The 15,361-nt window shown below is 44.9% G+C and overlaps 1 protein-coding gene across 2 annotated transcripts in view; it reads right to left on the bottom strand.

Annotated features, from left to right (window-relative positions):
* The window catches only part of lama5 (laminin, alpha 5), a 322,226-nt gene that overhangs the window by 206,546 nt on the left and 100,319 nt on the right, over positions 1-15,361 (bottom strand). For both annotated transcript variants that reach the window (XM_068048437.1, XM_068048438.1), the window contains exons 4-6: positions 7,712-7,830; positions 7,103-7,273; positions 5,115-5,212 (exon numbers count right to left, since the gene is read on the bottom strand). In XM_068048437.1, coding sequence (XP_067904538.1) covers positions 5,115-5,212; positions 7,103-7,273; positions 7,712-7,830 — 388 coding nt within the window. The remainder of the gene's footprint in view (positions 1-5,114; positions 5,213-7,102; positions 7,274-7,711; positions 7,831-15,361) is intronic.

Here is a 15,361-nt window from a genome sequence, read left to right as displayed (position 1 = left end):
GGATAAGGGGGTACATGATTGAGGTATACAAAATTCAAAGTGATTCCTGACAACGCTGGCCGCCACTGACGTCATCAGGCTGCGCCGCGGTGTGCATATGCGCAGACGGTCTCCTGCTCTCTGCGCATGCGCTGCGTTCCGGCTTGCCAGGACTGGTTAGCGCATGCGCCAATGACGTCATCGCGTGACGTGTGCATCTTCAGGCAACGTGCCTGGTCGGCCTCTGCACATGCGCTTTATGCAACGCCAACGGGTATTCACGCATACGTCAACCTTCGGATATTCACACATGCATCAAGCTCCTGCGCGAGTTTCTGAAAGTGGAAGGAGGAGAGGTTTCGTCGGGCATTTTCTCGCATTTTATCGCAATTATTTAGTCATTTGGAAGATTTCAGTCTGCTTCATTTTTATCAGAAAGAGGAGATTGCTCCAAGGTAAGTTGTTCTGAAAACATTTCCATTGTCTGGGGCACTACATGTCTCCATTCCCTGTTGTAAGTTGCTCTGAAAACATTTCCATTGTCTGGGGCACTACATGTGCTCCAGTCCCTGTTGTAAGTTGCTCTGAAAACATTTCCATTGTCTGGGGCACTACATGTGCTCCAGTCCCTGTTGTAAGTTGCTCTGAAAACATTTCCAATGTCTGGGCCACTGCATGTGCTCCAGTCCCTGTTGTAAATTGCTCTGAAAACATTTCCATTGTCTGGTGCACTGCATGTGCTCCAGTCTCTGTTGTAAATTGCTCTGAAAACATTTCCAATGTCTGGGCCACTGCATGTGCTCCAGTCCACTGCACTGCACTAAAATCCTTTCCATTGTCTGGGGCTGTGTGCAGGCAGTACATGTACCCCAGTCCCTGTTGTAAGTTGCTCTGTTCCTGCACCCATCAGAGCAGTGCACATGGACACACAGCCACCTGTTCCTGCACCCATCAGAGCAGTGCACATGGACACACAGCCACATGTTTCCCCATCTGCCCTTGAAACAACAATGCAGAGCCTTGTGAGACTCCGCAATTGCCAGCTGCTGCCTGTCAAGCAGAGAGGGCATCCAAAGCCGTCAAGCACTTGGGGAACATTCAGCAAGAAGAGACTGAAACAAAAAGAAACAAGCATGCCGTGTCCAGTGGTAGCACAAATGTGAATGCTCTTGCTGTGTACACAACCGGTGAGGTGGGAGTGCAGCCACACCGTTCTCCATCCTCAATGTTGCTTTAAGGCAAAGGTAGCTAAGAGCGAAAGAAATGGAAGGTGATGCTGATAGTAGTAGGCAGGATTAAATGGGAGCGGATGGGAAGGCGCAGGAGTAGCATAACCACTAGCAGGGAACAGCTGGGCTAAATGGCCTGCTTTATGTTCATAGTCCAAAAGAAATGTGCTTCTTTTTCCAGCACCCTCACATCATTCATGTTTTCCCTGAGCGCAGCATTGAACCATCATAGAGATAGGGGCAGTAACATCATCCTGACTCCTGCAGCTGAGGTGGGTATTAAGTGATTCATTGGCGGTGTTATCAGTACATGCCTTTACTGCAGAACATAAAGCATGCTCAACAGTAATTTCATTGGAGGGAGGAAAGCTCTGACACTGATGTTCTTTCCTTATTTCTTTTCACGTAAAACATGCCGTCGAGAAAACAATCCTTGAGACTTAAGGTCAGCATTCAAGCAACGAAGGCAACTGGATCATGATGCGGAGCTTGTCACGATGTGGAAAGGAACATTGCATTTATGGATGAGGTGGGAGCGCACACTGGGATGCGTTTGGGGAACATTCACCAAGAATAGACTGAGCTCAGACTCTTGTGACTTTGCCTTCTTCACATGGACAATACAGTAGTGGAATAGAGAGCCACGCGTTCATTCACCACAAGGCTCTCCAGGAACAATCTCTTTAGTTCTGCATAGCAGAGACTCGGCCTGTCTGTCTCACGGGAATGCTGGCAACACAACACTCATGTATCCATGCACAGCAGTGCCTCGAATGTTTAATGCACTTAATAAAATTTCTCAATAGTTAAACCTGGAATTGTTGAGGTTTTTGATGTTATTTTCCAGACTTTGCAACTGCACTTCAGATATTCAACTGTGGTGTGGTCCTTGGGGGGGAGGGGGGGGGGGTTGTGAGGGGGAGGGGTGGGTTGTGTGGGAAAGGTGGAGGGAGGGGGGAGTTGTGAGGGGGAGGTGGGGGGAGGGGAGGAGAGGGGGAGGGGGAGAGGGGAGGAGAGGGGGAGGTGGGGGAAGAGGAGAGGAGAGGAGGAGGTGGGGGAAGAGGGGAGGAGAGGTGGAGGTGGGGGAGGAGGGGAGGAGAGGGGGAGGTGGGGAAGAGGGGAGGAGAGGGGGAGGTGGTGGAAGAGGGGAGGAGAGGGGGAGGTGGGGGAAGAGGGGAGGAGAGGTGGAGGTGGGGGAAGAGGGGAGGAGAGGTGGAGGTGGGGGAAGAGGGGAGGAGAGGGGGAGGTGGTGGAAGAGGGGAGGAGAGGGGGAGGTGGTGGAAGAGGGGAGGAGAGGGGGAGGTGGTGGAAGAGGGGAGGAGAGGGGGAGGTGGGGGAGGAGGGAGGAGAGGGGGAGGTGGTGGAAGAGGGGAGGAGAGGGGGAGGTGGTGGAAGAGGGGAGGAGAGGGGGAGGTGGTGGAAGAGGGGAGGAGAGGGGGAGGTGGGGGCAGAGGGGGGAAGAGGGGGAGGCAGAGGAGAGAGGTGAGGGGAGAGTTGGGGGGAGAGTTAGAGAGGGGGTGGAGGGAGAGGTAGAGAGGGGGTGGAGGGAGAGAGGGTGTGGGGCTGTAGTGGTTGGGGGTGTAGTGGGACGGAGTTATATTCAGAAGTTCCTGAAGAGGGGGATGCAAAAGGCAGGGAGCAGACAGCTGCAATGACTGAAGTACAGTTGAGAAGTAGGGGAGAAAGCGGCTGGATGGGGGATCTGCAGCTGGAGGGAACAGCTGGATGGAGAGGGCCGGAAGCGAGAGGCCGTAGAGAGCCACGGGGAGCGAGCGGCCAAAGACCTTGGTGTCGCTGGGTGCGGGGACCGGCCGGTACAAGGTTATGGTGCGTGCGCAGTAAAACGCACTCCTCCTTCCTCTGCTCTCGCCGGCCGCTCTGCTCCCCCCCAGGCCCGCTCCGCTCCCCTCCGTCGCCGGCCTGTTCGCTCACCCACTCGCCGGCCGCTCCGCTCCCACCAGGCCCGCTCTGCTCTCCCCCCACCTCCCCGGCCCGCTCCCCGGCCCGCTCGTTCGCTCTCTCACTCCGCCATTGTGTGCTGACATGTGTTTGTTAGGTTGCCTCCGTGTGATTATTTGAGCAGCGCCATCTTTAGTCCTGGCAGCTGCCTAAAGTCGCAGTCTGTGACGTTTTAGTGGCACATGCTGCATTTGCGCATGTGCCACAGCAGCGCCACCTAGCAGTAGCATTGTCAGCAAATGCAACCTACAAAATTATGGGGGCATTGATAGGTTAGATCGGAAGAGACTTTTTCCCTTAGCAGAGGGGTCAATAACCAGGGGGCATAGATTTAAGGTAAGGGGTAGGAGGTTTAGAGGGGATTTGAGGAAAAATGTTTTCACCCAGAGGGTGGTTGGACTCTGGAACACACTGCCTGAAGTGGTGGTAGAGGCAGGAACCCTCACAACACTTAAGAAGTATTTAGGTGAGCACTGAAACGCTATAGCATACAAGGCTTCGGGCCAAGTGCTGGAAAATGGGACTAGAATAGTTAGGTCCTTGATGGCCGGCACAGACACGATGGGCTGAAGGGCCTGTTTCTGTGCTGTATGACTCTATGACTCTATAGGAGGCAATAGGATTCTGCGACCTTTTGAAATGCAGGGCTTCCTCTCAGCAAAGCATGTTTCTTCCACAAAGAGCACCAACTCTACTTTTCCTGGGTCTTTTTCTCTCTCCAAGGGTCTTTTCCTCTCTCCAAGCAGACCAGAGCCACCTCAAATGTAGGATTTGTTTCCAAGAGATGCAAGTTTTTCCTTTTCAGAGCGTGTTCTTTTTCTCTGGTCTGCAAGCAAGTCCCAGCCAGTTTTTACTGCCTTCTGCCTGTCCTGCTTACTGGTCTCAAAATATAAAAGTGAAACCAAAACACTAACAATAAGTCATGTGACCTGTCATTTCCCTCTGCTGAGTTGTTTGGAACAGGTGTCTTGCAGTCTGACCCACTCAGTTCAAACACCAAGTTTCAGCATTCAATGTTCACAGAAAAATCCTTTTTCTCAGTTTTTAAAAACACACAGAATTCTTAGCTTTCAAATAAAACAACAAAACTCTTGTAACAATAGTCTTTGTGTGGCGTGAATGTTACTTGCCACTTATCAGCCCAAGCCTAGATATTGTCCAGATCTTGCTGCATTTCTACAGGGACTGCTTCCGTATTCTAGGAGTCACGAATGGTGCTGAACAATCACCAGCGAACATCCCCACTTCTGACCTTATGATTGAAGGAAGGTCATTGATGAAGCAGCTGAAGATGGTTGAGCCTAGGACACGACCCTGAGGAACTCCTGCAGTGATGTCCTGGAGCTCAGATGATTGACCTCCAACAACCACAACTATTTTCCTTTGCACTAGGTATGACTCCAACCAGCGGAGAGTTTTCCCCCTGATTCCCATTGACTCTAGTTTTGCTAGGGCTCCTTGATGCCATACTCTGTCAAATGCTGCCTTGATGTCAAGGGCAGTCACTCTCGCCTCACCTCTTGAGTTCATCGCTTTTGTCCATGTTTGAACCAATGAGGTCAGGAGCTCAGTGGATATGGATCCCAGTGAGAATCAAGCTTGACCATGTTGTCTACCACAGTTTTAAAGCAAATCGCTGACTACACTCACAAATGACTATTTAAGCAAAGACCTGGCAGGCTTGTGTCACAACAGGTAACATACCCCCAACATGATTCTCTGCCTGCAGGAGGATGACGTGGGGAGAAAGCATGGCCCTATGTTTAACTCTTAGTAAGTTCAACACTGCAATAAAGATACCAAAAACTCTTTTTGGTTTTAAATCCTTTTTTGTTACTAATAAAATTAGCCCAGAAAGCATTCAGAAAAATAGCATTTGATTTCAAACTATTATTAGTCGATGGCTGAAACTCACTGGACTGGTACAGCACATGATGCAATACTCACCGGTATGGATTAGAGAGGTCCTTCGCATCACAAACATCTGCATGACCATTACACACACAACGCCCGCCTATACTGATATCTTTGATACTGTAGTAATACTGAAAGGAAAGAGAATTTTCAGCTTAGAGACTGGATATTTTATCACAGCATTTTACATTAAGGAAAAGATTGTTTGGTTCCTGGTAAACTCATCTGGATTTACATACACACAGACTACAGTGCATAAAACAGGCCTGTCTAGTTGGGAGGAGAGGATCACATATTGAATAAATGTCTTCTCACAACAGATCAATCATAGAAAAAACAACTTGTATTTATATAGCACCTTTAACATAATAAAACCTCCCAAGGCACTTCACAGGAGTGTTATAAGGCAAAATTTTACACTGAGCTACATAAGGATATATTAAGGCAGATGACCAAAAGCTTGGCCAAAGAGGTAGGTGTTAAGGAGTGTCTTAAAGGATGGAAGAGAGGTCAAAGGTAGAGAGGTGCAGAGGTGTAGGGAAGGAATTCCAGAATTTATGGTTCAAGCAGCTGAAGGCACAGCCACGAATGGTGAAGCAATTAAAGTCGGGAATGCCTGAATTGGAGGGGGGAGCGGGTGCAAAGATCTGTGGGGGCTGTGAGGCTGAAGGAGACTAGAGAGATAGGGAGGGGTGAGGTCATGGAGGGATTTGAAAACAAGGATAAGATTTTTAAAATTGAGGCTTTGTTTAACCAGAAGCCAATGTAGGTCAGCCAGCACAGAGGTGATGGATGAACAGGACTTGGCGTGAGTAAGGACATGGGCAGCAGAGTTTTGGATGACATCATGTTTACAGAGGGTAGAACGTGGAGGTGTGTTGGAATAGTCAACTCTAGAAGTAACAAAGGCATGGACGAGGGTTTTAGTAGCATAACGAGCTGAGGGAGGGGCAGAGTCAGATGATGTTACAGAGATAGAAATAGGCAGTCTTACTGATGGAGTGGATATGTGGAGGGAAGCTCATCTTAGTGTCAAATATGACACCAAAGTTGCAAACTGTCTAGTTTAACCTCATACAGCTTCCAGGGATAACTTGGATGTTCACCATTTATAGGATGAAATTGCTCAGAAGTATCAACATTCTGTGAAAGGAATACCCTTATATTAAACTTTGAAAATCTTTATGCAGGTTCTCCCATCCATGAAGGAGAGCAGGCAGTAGCAACTCAGTGATGAAGATTAGTTATGTGCTGTACTATGGCCAGTTAATGGGATTCTCAGCAATACATGGTAATATCCTGGTCAGTTTAGGTCTGTTCGATTTAGAATTTATACAGCCTTTGTGAGCCGTAACCTCATAAACCACAACTCCAACAAAACAAATGCTTTGTAATTATATTGCACAATCTTACAGGGAAACGTGTATAGAACCCAACAAGATGAACTACATCAAGACGAGGAGTGGCTGATGGGAATTTTATTTCACGCACAGGAAGTATACCGAACATGGCAAATGTGAAATATCCCGTACTCAATATATATTTTTTTATATTTTCAAGTTTCTTCCTTCCCCTGGAGAAGTGTATTCACTTAATGGGATGACCTTTTATGGGCAATGATCACCCGCCAGTATTTTGCTCAAGAGACCATTATTCAAAGTATGGGTTTTAAACTGAGTGCTGACAGACCACCAGACTGTGGTTGGCATCACAGAGCAGCATATCCTGTCCTCTTCCAGCATGCTCACATATACTTCCAGTACGAGCTGTCACTGTATTAATCTGGAGCAAGAACCTTGTACCCTTCCCTAACCATGGGAACTGTGACTGCAGCATCGTAACTGTCACTCCAGTCAAGATCAGCTAACTCAACATAGATGTGGGATCCAAGCCGAGACCTTGCTGGTCTTTTATGATTCAGAGACGGAGATTTTACCTCAGCCATCGGGATGAGCCCCCTACAGGTATTTTCAAGGTGGATATATCCACATTAAACAGTCAGATATACGGTCAGCACTTACCCGTCGTGTGACTGTGGGGTCCCGCAAGGCCTTGCCCATCAAATGTCCCAGGAGAGTGTTTGTTCGGAGGAACCGCAGTCGGATATTGGTAGCTTTGGTGAAGTCACGAAGGACAGGAGAATAGGAAAAGTTCATGGCTCCTGGTCGCCCATTTACCAAGGAAACTACAATCTAACATTGGAACCCAGAGAAGTTAGTTAACTAGCATGGTAAAGTTTAATGTCACCATTTATTCAATGCATCTTCAGTGCCTATAAATTATGACAAGGCATTCATTGAGGTAACTCAAATAATGAATCAACTTCCACACAAAAAAATTCTGTTCAGAAACTGTGTCTCACCTGGACACACAATTGGCCTCTTATGTAGAAGTGTTTCAAAAAGTGAGTGTCCATTAAGGAATATTCAATTACCTAATCCAATCTTTCCTTACATTGGAGACCATTATATCTTTAAAAATGTCTTAATTGTGTTGTGTAATATAACCTAAACTAAAAACTGTGTGAAACCTTGTAATGTTTATTTAGTGAATTGATTATGTGAAATATTTGAACATCAGAGCAGTAAAACACGAACCCAGTAACTTACTGGTAATTATTTTACACTTACCTCTCCATTTTCTAGAGGCACAATACGTGAATACTCAGTGGTGCAGATAGCATCATCATCCTTTATAATGCGCTCCACAGTCTTTGGTCCAAATTTCTCAATGCAGTCTCTTTTGGAAGCTAAAAAGTAAAGAGGTGATTACACCAAATGTAGGCACATGGATATTTTGTTATAGGTTTAAGAAAATTAAATTATGGGTATTACAATGTTGATTATCTAATTCATAAAACTGACCCTAACTAGGCTTTAAAGTGGGCAGGTCAACAACAACAACAAATATTTATATAGCGCCTTTAATGTAATCAAATGTTCCAAGGTGCTTCACAGGAGCACTACAAAACAAAACATGACACCAAGCCACATAAGGAGATATTAGATTGGATGACCAAAAGGTTTTAAGTAGGGTCTTTACGGAGGAAAGCAAGGTAGACAGGCATAGAGGTGTAGGAGGGTATTCCAGAGCTTAAGGCCCAGGCAACTGAAGGCATGGCCACCATTGGTGGAGCTATTAAAATCGAGGATACTCAAGAGGCCAGAATTAGAAGAGATATTTCAGAGGGTTGTGGGACTGGAGGAGATTACAGAGATAGGGAGCAGAGAGGCCATTGAGGGATTTGAATACAAGGACAAGAATTTTAAAATCAAGACCTTGCTTGACTGGGAGCCAATGTAGGTCAGCGAGCACATGGGTGATAGGGGAATAGGAGAACGGGACCTGGTGCGAGTTCGGACACGGGCAGCAGAGTTTTGGCTAACCTCAAGTTTATGGAGGGTACAATATGGAAGACCAGTCAGGAGTGCATTGGAATATTCAAGTCTCGAGGTAAGGAAGGCACGAATGAGCATTTCAGCAGCAGAGGAGTTGAGACACAGGCAAAGTCAGGCGATGTTATGGAGGTGGAAATAGGTGGTCTTAGTGATGGCGTGAATATGAGGTTGGAAGCTCATCTCAGGGTCAAATATGACCCTAAGGTTGCGAACAGATTGGCTTAATCTCAGACTGTTTCCAGATAGAGGGATGGAGTCAGTAGCTAGGGAACAGAGCTTGGAGCAGGGACCAAAAACAATGGCTTCAGTCTTCCCAATATTTAACTGGAGGAAATTTCTGCTGGTACTGGATGTCAAAAATGCTGTCCGATAGTTTAACAACAGTGGAGGAGTCGAGAGAGGTGGTGGTGAGGTAGAGCTGGGAGGCATCAGCATACATGTTGTTATGATCCTGTAGTTTTGTTTTGGGAAGAATGCGGTGTAACTATAAGGCTTTAAGGCAGCAGGCTCTAGAAGCTGAGTCAAAGAATGCATTTTCGTTGCCCCAAGATACAACCATTCAGGGACTGCGATTCAAAGGGTGCATTCTCGTTACATTGGATATAGCCACTCGGACTGAGCATCGAGAGATACATCTGTTACAATGTAATTTTGAACTGGCTTATAGGGCAAACAGACTGTTCTAAGAGAAGAAACAGACAGACAGCCATGTGTTAGCACCTGAAAGGAGATCTCTCAGACCATTTAAATTGAAGGAAGAGAATTTAGTCTGCTTATTTATTATTCTCTCTCAAAATTCTAAAAAGTCAAGCTAAAACAGAGATCTCAGAATTTAAACTGAAGGAAGGGAAATTAGACTGTGACAATCTTTTATCCCTCAAATATTATAAAGCCAAAATGATTCATTAAAAAGTGTCTGCAAATTGTTAACTGTAGAAATTCATCACTGGAGAAGGAAAGCAACAATTTTGACTTCTGGATTAGACTACAGACTGTTCTACTGTTGATGACCCTTTTTGCCCCATTTTTGCAAGGCTGTGAGGACTTCAAGCAACCTTGGACTGTTTCACATCTGGCAGGAGCGTAAATTTGCAAGGAATAATTTTTTCTGATTTAAATGTTGTTTATATCTTCGTAGTGTTTAAGAATTTCGTTTTTCTAATTAAACAGTTAATCTAAAGACACCTGGTTTGGCTAGCCTCATTCAGGGGTTAATAGATGGTACAATTTGGCTGGGTCTTTCTTTAATTTGGAAAATTTAAAATGATATGTTAGGCAATCTGTGGAGGGATGGGATGAATTAACAATGTGTTTCTCCCATCACAATCAGAATCATATATTTTTGATTGGGGGCTTTGACTGGAGCAGTCGGTTGTAACAGTGTGAAAACTAATGCTTTACTTTTGGATGATGTTACCGAGGGGCAACATGTGAATGAGAAATAGCAGGGGAACAGGGATAGATCCTTGGGCGACACCAGAGTGCGGGAGCAGGAACAGAAGCCACTGCAATTGATTCTCTGGCTCTGATTAGACAGATCAGAATGGAAGCAGGTGAGAGCAGTCCCACCCAGCTGGATGACAGTGGAGAGGCATTGGAGGAGGATGGTGTGGTCAACCATGCCAAAGGCTGCAGACAGGTTGCAAAGGACGAGGAGGGAAAGTTTACCTTTGCCACAGTCACATAGGATGTCATTTGTGACTTTGATATGAGTTGTTTCAGTACTGTGGCAGGGGAGAAACCTGATTGGAGGGATTCAAATATGGAGTTCCAGGAAAGATGAGAATGGATTTTGGAGGTAACAACACATTCAAGGACTTTGGAGAGGAAAGGGAGCTTGGAGATGGCAGAGAAATTTGCAAGGACAGTGACGTCAAGGGTTTTTTTTTGAGCAGTGGGTAATGACGGCAGATTTAAAAGAGGCAAAATCTAAAGAGAAGGGTTAACAGCTATCGGCTAACATGGGGACCAGGAGGGGAAGTTGGTGATCAGTAGTTTAGTGGGGATAGGGTTGAGAGAGCAGGAGGTGGGTGTCATGGACAAGATGAGCTCAGAGAGGGCATGAGGGGAGATAGGAGAGAAACCAGAGAAAGATGCGAGCTCAGGCTCGAATTTCCAAACTGGCATCTGTTTTCTCCTTATCAACAAATTGGAAAGACATCTCGCAGATAAAAAGAATTAAGGTATTACAAACATAAAACAAAAGCTCCATTTGTATTAGAAATGGAGAGAACTTGCATGAAACCGAATGAATGCTTGGTTTTGTATCTGCATCAAACAAACCACCTCTGCCTGTGATGAAAGCAAAGTATCCTCAGTTATGCATTTATGATGGATTGATTCAAATCTAATGGAGAGTAGGCAATGCATTGCCATGTCCACATAGTGCTGAAGGGTGGTGGAATGTGAATTTGTGCCCATATTACCCACATTGCTAAGTTCTCATCTCAGGCACATCACTGAGCTGAAACAGTCAAGGTGCCTGGCAGGTTAAGAGATCCCGTGCACGTTCTCTTGCCATTTGGGAGCAGATCTCTATATGTCTGCTGTATAATAGATCCAGAATAGAAAAGCACGACACTGCCTTCCTATGTTTATAAACCCGCAAATTCATGAGTTTACAATGAGATTGATTCTGGGTACATTTACACCACGAGTGCAGAGACAGCAGGTGTAAAAGCACCTTCAGACAATTTTGGTGGGAACTCTTAACTGTTGACAAAATCTCAAAGCAAAACTGTTCAAGGAATAATGGTACGTCACCTTCCCACCTCATGGATGATCCATGGCACAAAGAACTGGAAACAGTAGAACAATAAAGAGGGAATGCTACCCTCTTGAGAGAGAGATCTGGATTGAATCCAGTAACACCAATTACATTTTTACTTATTTCAATTCCTTCTAATTAACATTTACACTTTATTCCAAACCAGTTGCTGACTGCCTCATCTACAAGGCAGGGTCATGGTGAAGCTGCATTCCTATGTAGGTAGAATCATAGAATGAGTACAGCATAGGAGGAGGCCATTCCACCCATCCTATCCATGTTAATTCTTGGCAACAGCAATTCAGCTAGTCCTACTCCCCCACTCTTTCCCTGTAATCCTGCAAGTTTATTTGATTCAGGTGCTTATCCAATTCCCTTTTGAAAGCCTTGATTGTATCTGCCTCCACCACATTCTCAGATAATGCATTCCAGATCCTAATCACTTGCTGTGTAGAAAGATTTTCCTCATGTCACCCTTGTTTCTTTCGCCAATCACCTCAAATCAGTGTCTCAATCCTTCTGCTAATGAGAACAGTTTCCCCCATCTACTCTGTCAAGATCCCTCATGATTTTGAGCACCTCTATCAAATCTCCTCTCAACCTTCTCGAAGGAGAACAGCCCCAGCTTCTCAGATGTATTAATGAGTGCATCTACGGAGATGTGATTGGTTTTATAAGGAACAATAGCTGATAAAGAATATATTTCCCAGCACATAAAAAACCTTTGAAGTTTGCATCAACTACTAACTGCATAACACGGCAGATGTTACCAACTTTCAGTATTGGCTAACTGGACATCAGTTTACAATAAGCACCCTCACAATTGGACCTTTATAACTGTAGTATAAGGGTTTGAAAGGCTTAATGTTGAGCAAGTGTAAAGAATACCTCCTACCATGATGCAAGAGATCACACGTGAGAGAGACTTGAAAATAGATGCAGTGTGGCTTCAGAGGAGTCACATCGACTGACGTGAAGCTGTACATAGTTATAATGTAATAAAGGTTAATGTTTTAAGTACTCAAAACTAAGGAATTTCTCTAAGCTGGACTAACCAAGCATATTAAGGTGGCAGCATTCCAACCAAACATACAACATTAACCTTTTGAATACTTCGTACTATTAAAAAGGTTGTCTTACATAATGTTTAAAATGCTAGCTATCGATTTCTAATGTTGAGTGTTGCCAAACTGACTTCAAGAAATGTGTGGAGCCACAGAACATATCAGAGTATTCTGACTTTGTCCTAAGACAACCATTGCATAAGATGACCTCTCCCCTGCCAAAAGAAAATCATCCAAAAAAAGGTGTGAAAAGCTTAGGAAAGCATTTCAAAACTGGCAAAGTCTTCACTTTTATGTCAGCTGGCGTCCACAAGTATGGTTTCCTCTCTGTTCCTTCTCATTTCAATCAACAGATTCTTGATTCCTTTCCTACATGGCAATGCTCCGTCCCTCCTGCTGCTGTTTTTAAGTTTCAGCTTTTTATCTGTCTTGCTCAGCTGCCTGTAATTTTAAAATCAGCGAGGGGAGCCTGGGCTGCAGCCAAAGTTAAGGAGGAAAAGTTGCCATTTAATTATTGCAATGCTGGGGGAGTGAAGCAGAGCAACAGCTGATAAAAATGCAACACTTGCTGAGAGCTCCACCATCTCGAGTGAAATTGCTCTGCTCGGACAGAATCTGAGGGAGGATATGACAGGCATGTAAAATGACCCTTCCCTATTTTATCTGAACACCAGCATAAATTTCTAATCTTCTATGCATGATTATCTGGGAAATTCTGTCTTCGACTTCTCAAAGAAGGAAGGCCATAAACCCCTGGCTCTATTATAGTGCAAAATGTGCTTTATAGAGAAGGTACACTTAAGGTTTTCTTATCATTGGAAGTCAGAAACAATGTGCTACGTTGCAGCTTATGACATATCAGGATTATACAACAACTAATTACATTTATATAGCACCTTTAACATAATAAAACATCCCAAGGTGCTTTACAGGAGTATTATAAAACAAAATATGACATCAGTATTATAGTAACAGCTGTAGAGATGTCCAAGAATACAATTGCTCTTCTGCAATGTGGCTCAGACTTTACATGAGAGTCCTGTGAACAGAATAATAGATCATACCACACTGGAAAGTAAAAATTATCTGAAAACCCTAGGCTTTGAAGTGACACTGGACAAAGATTTGTGTGCAAACACCAAGGTAGGAATTTTAACTCCTGGGCAGGAAAGCGACATAACGATCAAGCAGCCCATCTGGCAGTGACAGCAGGAGGCCCAGCTTAACAGCCAGACCTTATTAAAATGCGGCTGGCTGACTTCCAGACCAAAGCTTCTGGGAAAGTCACATGACTTGGAGTTAAAAGTGGTGGCAGGGGTGGGGAGAGGAAGGAGTGGGAAAGAGGTGGGGGGGGGGGGGAGTGGAAATCAGGGTTCCGGGGTAGTCAGAGGTTTGTCTAATTGTGGGGTGGGGGGTGCAGGGAAGGCCTACAATATCCTTACTGCTCCTTCTGGCCCCACAAAGGAGAATTTTAAAAAATTACCTGAAAAGATTTCTGTAGTCCTCTGACTAGGGGCTGAATTTTGAGGTGTCCTCAAGTTCTCAGACTTGGCTCAGCAGTGCCCACCTCGCCCGGTGGGGCTGTCAAGTCTCTAGAGCTGCCAGCCTGGTGACTGGGCCAGCAGCATCGGGAATCCACCCAGCGTGCTTAGTAGGTTAGCGAGCAAGCAGGCAGCCAATTAGGAGGCCACCTCCAGGAAAATAGCTCCACCCGGTCTGGCTCCTAGCAAGCGTGGGTTCAGGACTCCCATTTGGTCCTGAGGACGGGGCCCTGAAGCCCGCCGGAAAATCCTGCCCTAGGATTCAGCGATGAGGGAGGCCAGTTGTGGACAATTCATTTATTTCCACATTGGAATGATGTCAGTGTTCTATTGACATAATAAGACCCCCAATTTGCAGAACTGTACCAGGCTCTTGCCTGCTCCTGACTCAGGTGAGCATCTCAGACATCTGAAAGTCAGGCATGTTAAAATTGCAGCCAAGCGGGAACAAGGTGGGTATTTCACCGTTTCCAATTTAACTGCCTACCTGCCCAGACCCCACTAGGTGGGGAAAGCACAAAATTCCAATCTAAGTGTACATATCAAATCCCTCTGCCTGCTATTTTAATAGAGGTATTTAACTGTTTTTGAGTGGTAATGTCTCTGTTAAGGGAGATGATCTAATGAATTTAATATGAATGAATTAAGCATGTTACGACTGACCCCTCCTGTCAAAGCCCCCAATCAAAATACACGATTCTGATTGTGGTGGGAGAAACGCACTGATAATTCAATCCCGTCGCTCCACTGATCGGCTAACATAGCATTTAAAACTTTCCAAATTAAAGAAAGACCCAGCCAAATTGTACCATCTATTAACCCTCGAATGAGGCTAACCAAACCAGGTGTCTTTAAATCAATAAATTAACTTTTTAATTAGAAGAACTAAATCCTGAAACACAATGAAAATATAAACAACATTTAAATAGAATCCTTGCAAATTTACAGTCCAATGTTGCTCAAAGTCTTCACAGGATGTTGCTTTCCTTCTCCAGCGAATTTCAACAATTAACGACTTGCAAACACTTTCAACAGAATCAATCTGACTTGAGAGTTTTTGAGGGATAAAAGATGGTTACAGTCTAACTTCCCTTTCTTCAATTTAAATTACCAGAGATCTCTGTTTTGGCTTGACTTTTTCTTAGAATTTTGAAAGATAATATTAAACAGACTAAAATCCTATTCCTTCAGTTTAAATGGTTGAGAGCTCTTTCTTCAGGTGTGCTCATCACAGCTGTGTCCTCTGTGTCTGTGTGCGTTAGAACAAACGGTCTTCCACTAACTGCCAGTTCAAAACTGAATTGTAACAGATATATCGCAACAGAGAATGAGAATGCACCCTTTGAATCGCAGTCTCCAAATGGCTGTTTCTAAGGCAACAGAAATGCACCTTCCTATAACTCCTAAGGCTTGCTGGTTCTTAAAGCAATACTGATCCTTTGCAAGCCTTAAAGGCAAACCGCATATTCCAAAAAAAAAACTACAGGACGGTGACAGCATGTATACATTA

This window comes from Heterodontus francisci, chromosome 16 (assembly GCF_036365525.1).
Source record: "Heterodontus francisci isolate sHetFra1 chromosome 16, sHetFra1.hap1, whole genome shotgun sequence".
NCBI lineage: Eukaryota > Metazoa > Chordata > Chondrichthyes > Heterodontiformes > Heterodontidae > Heterodontus > Heterodontus francisci.
This window is presented reverse-complemented; position numbering and strand designations above follow the sequence as displayed.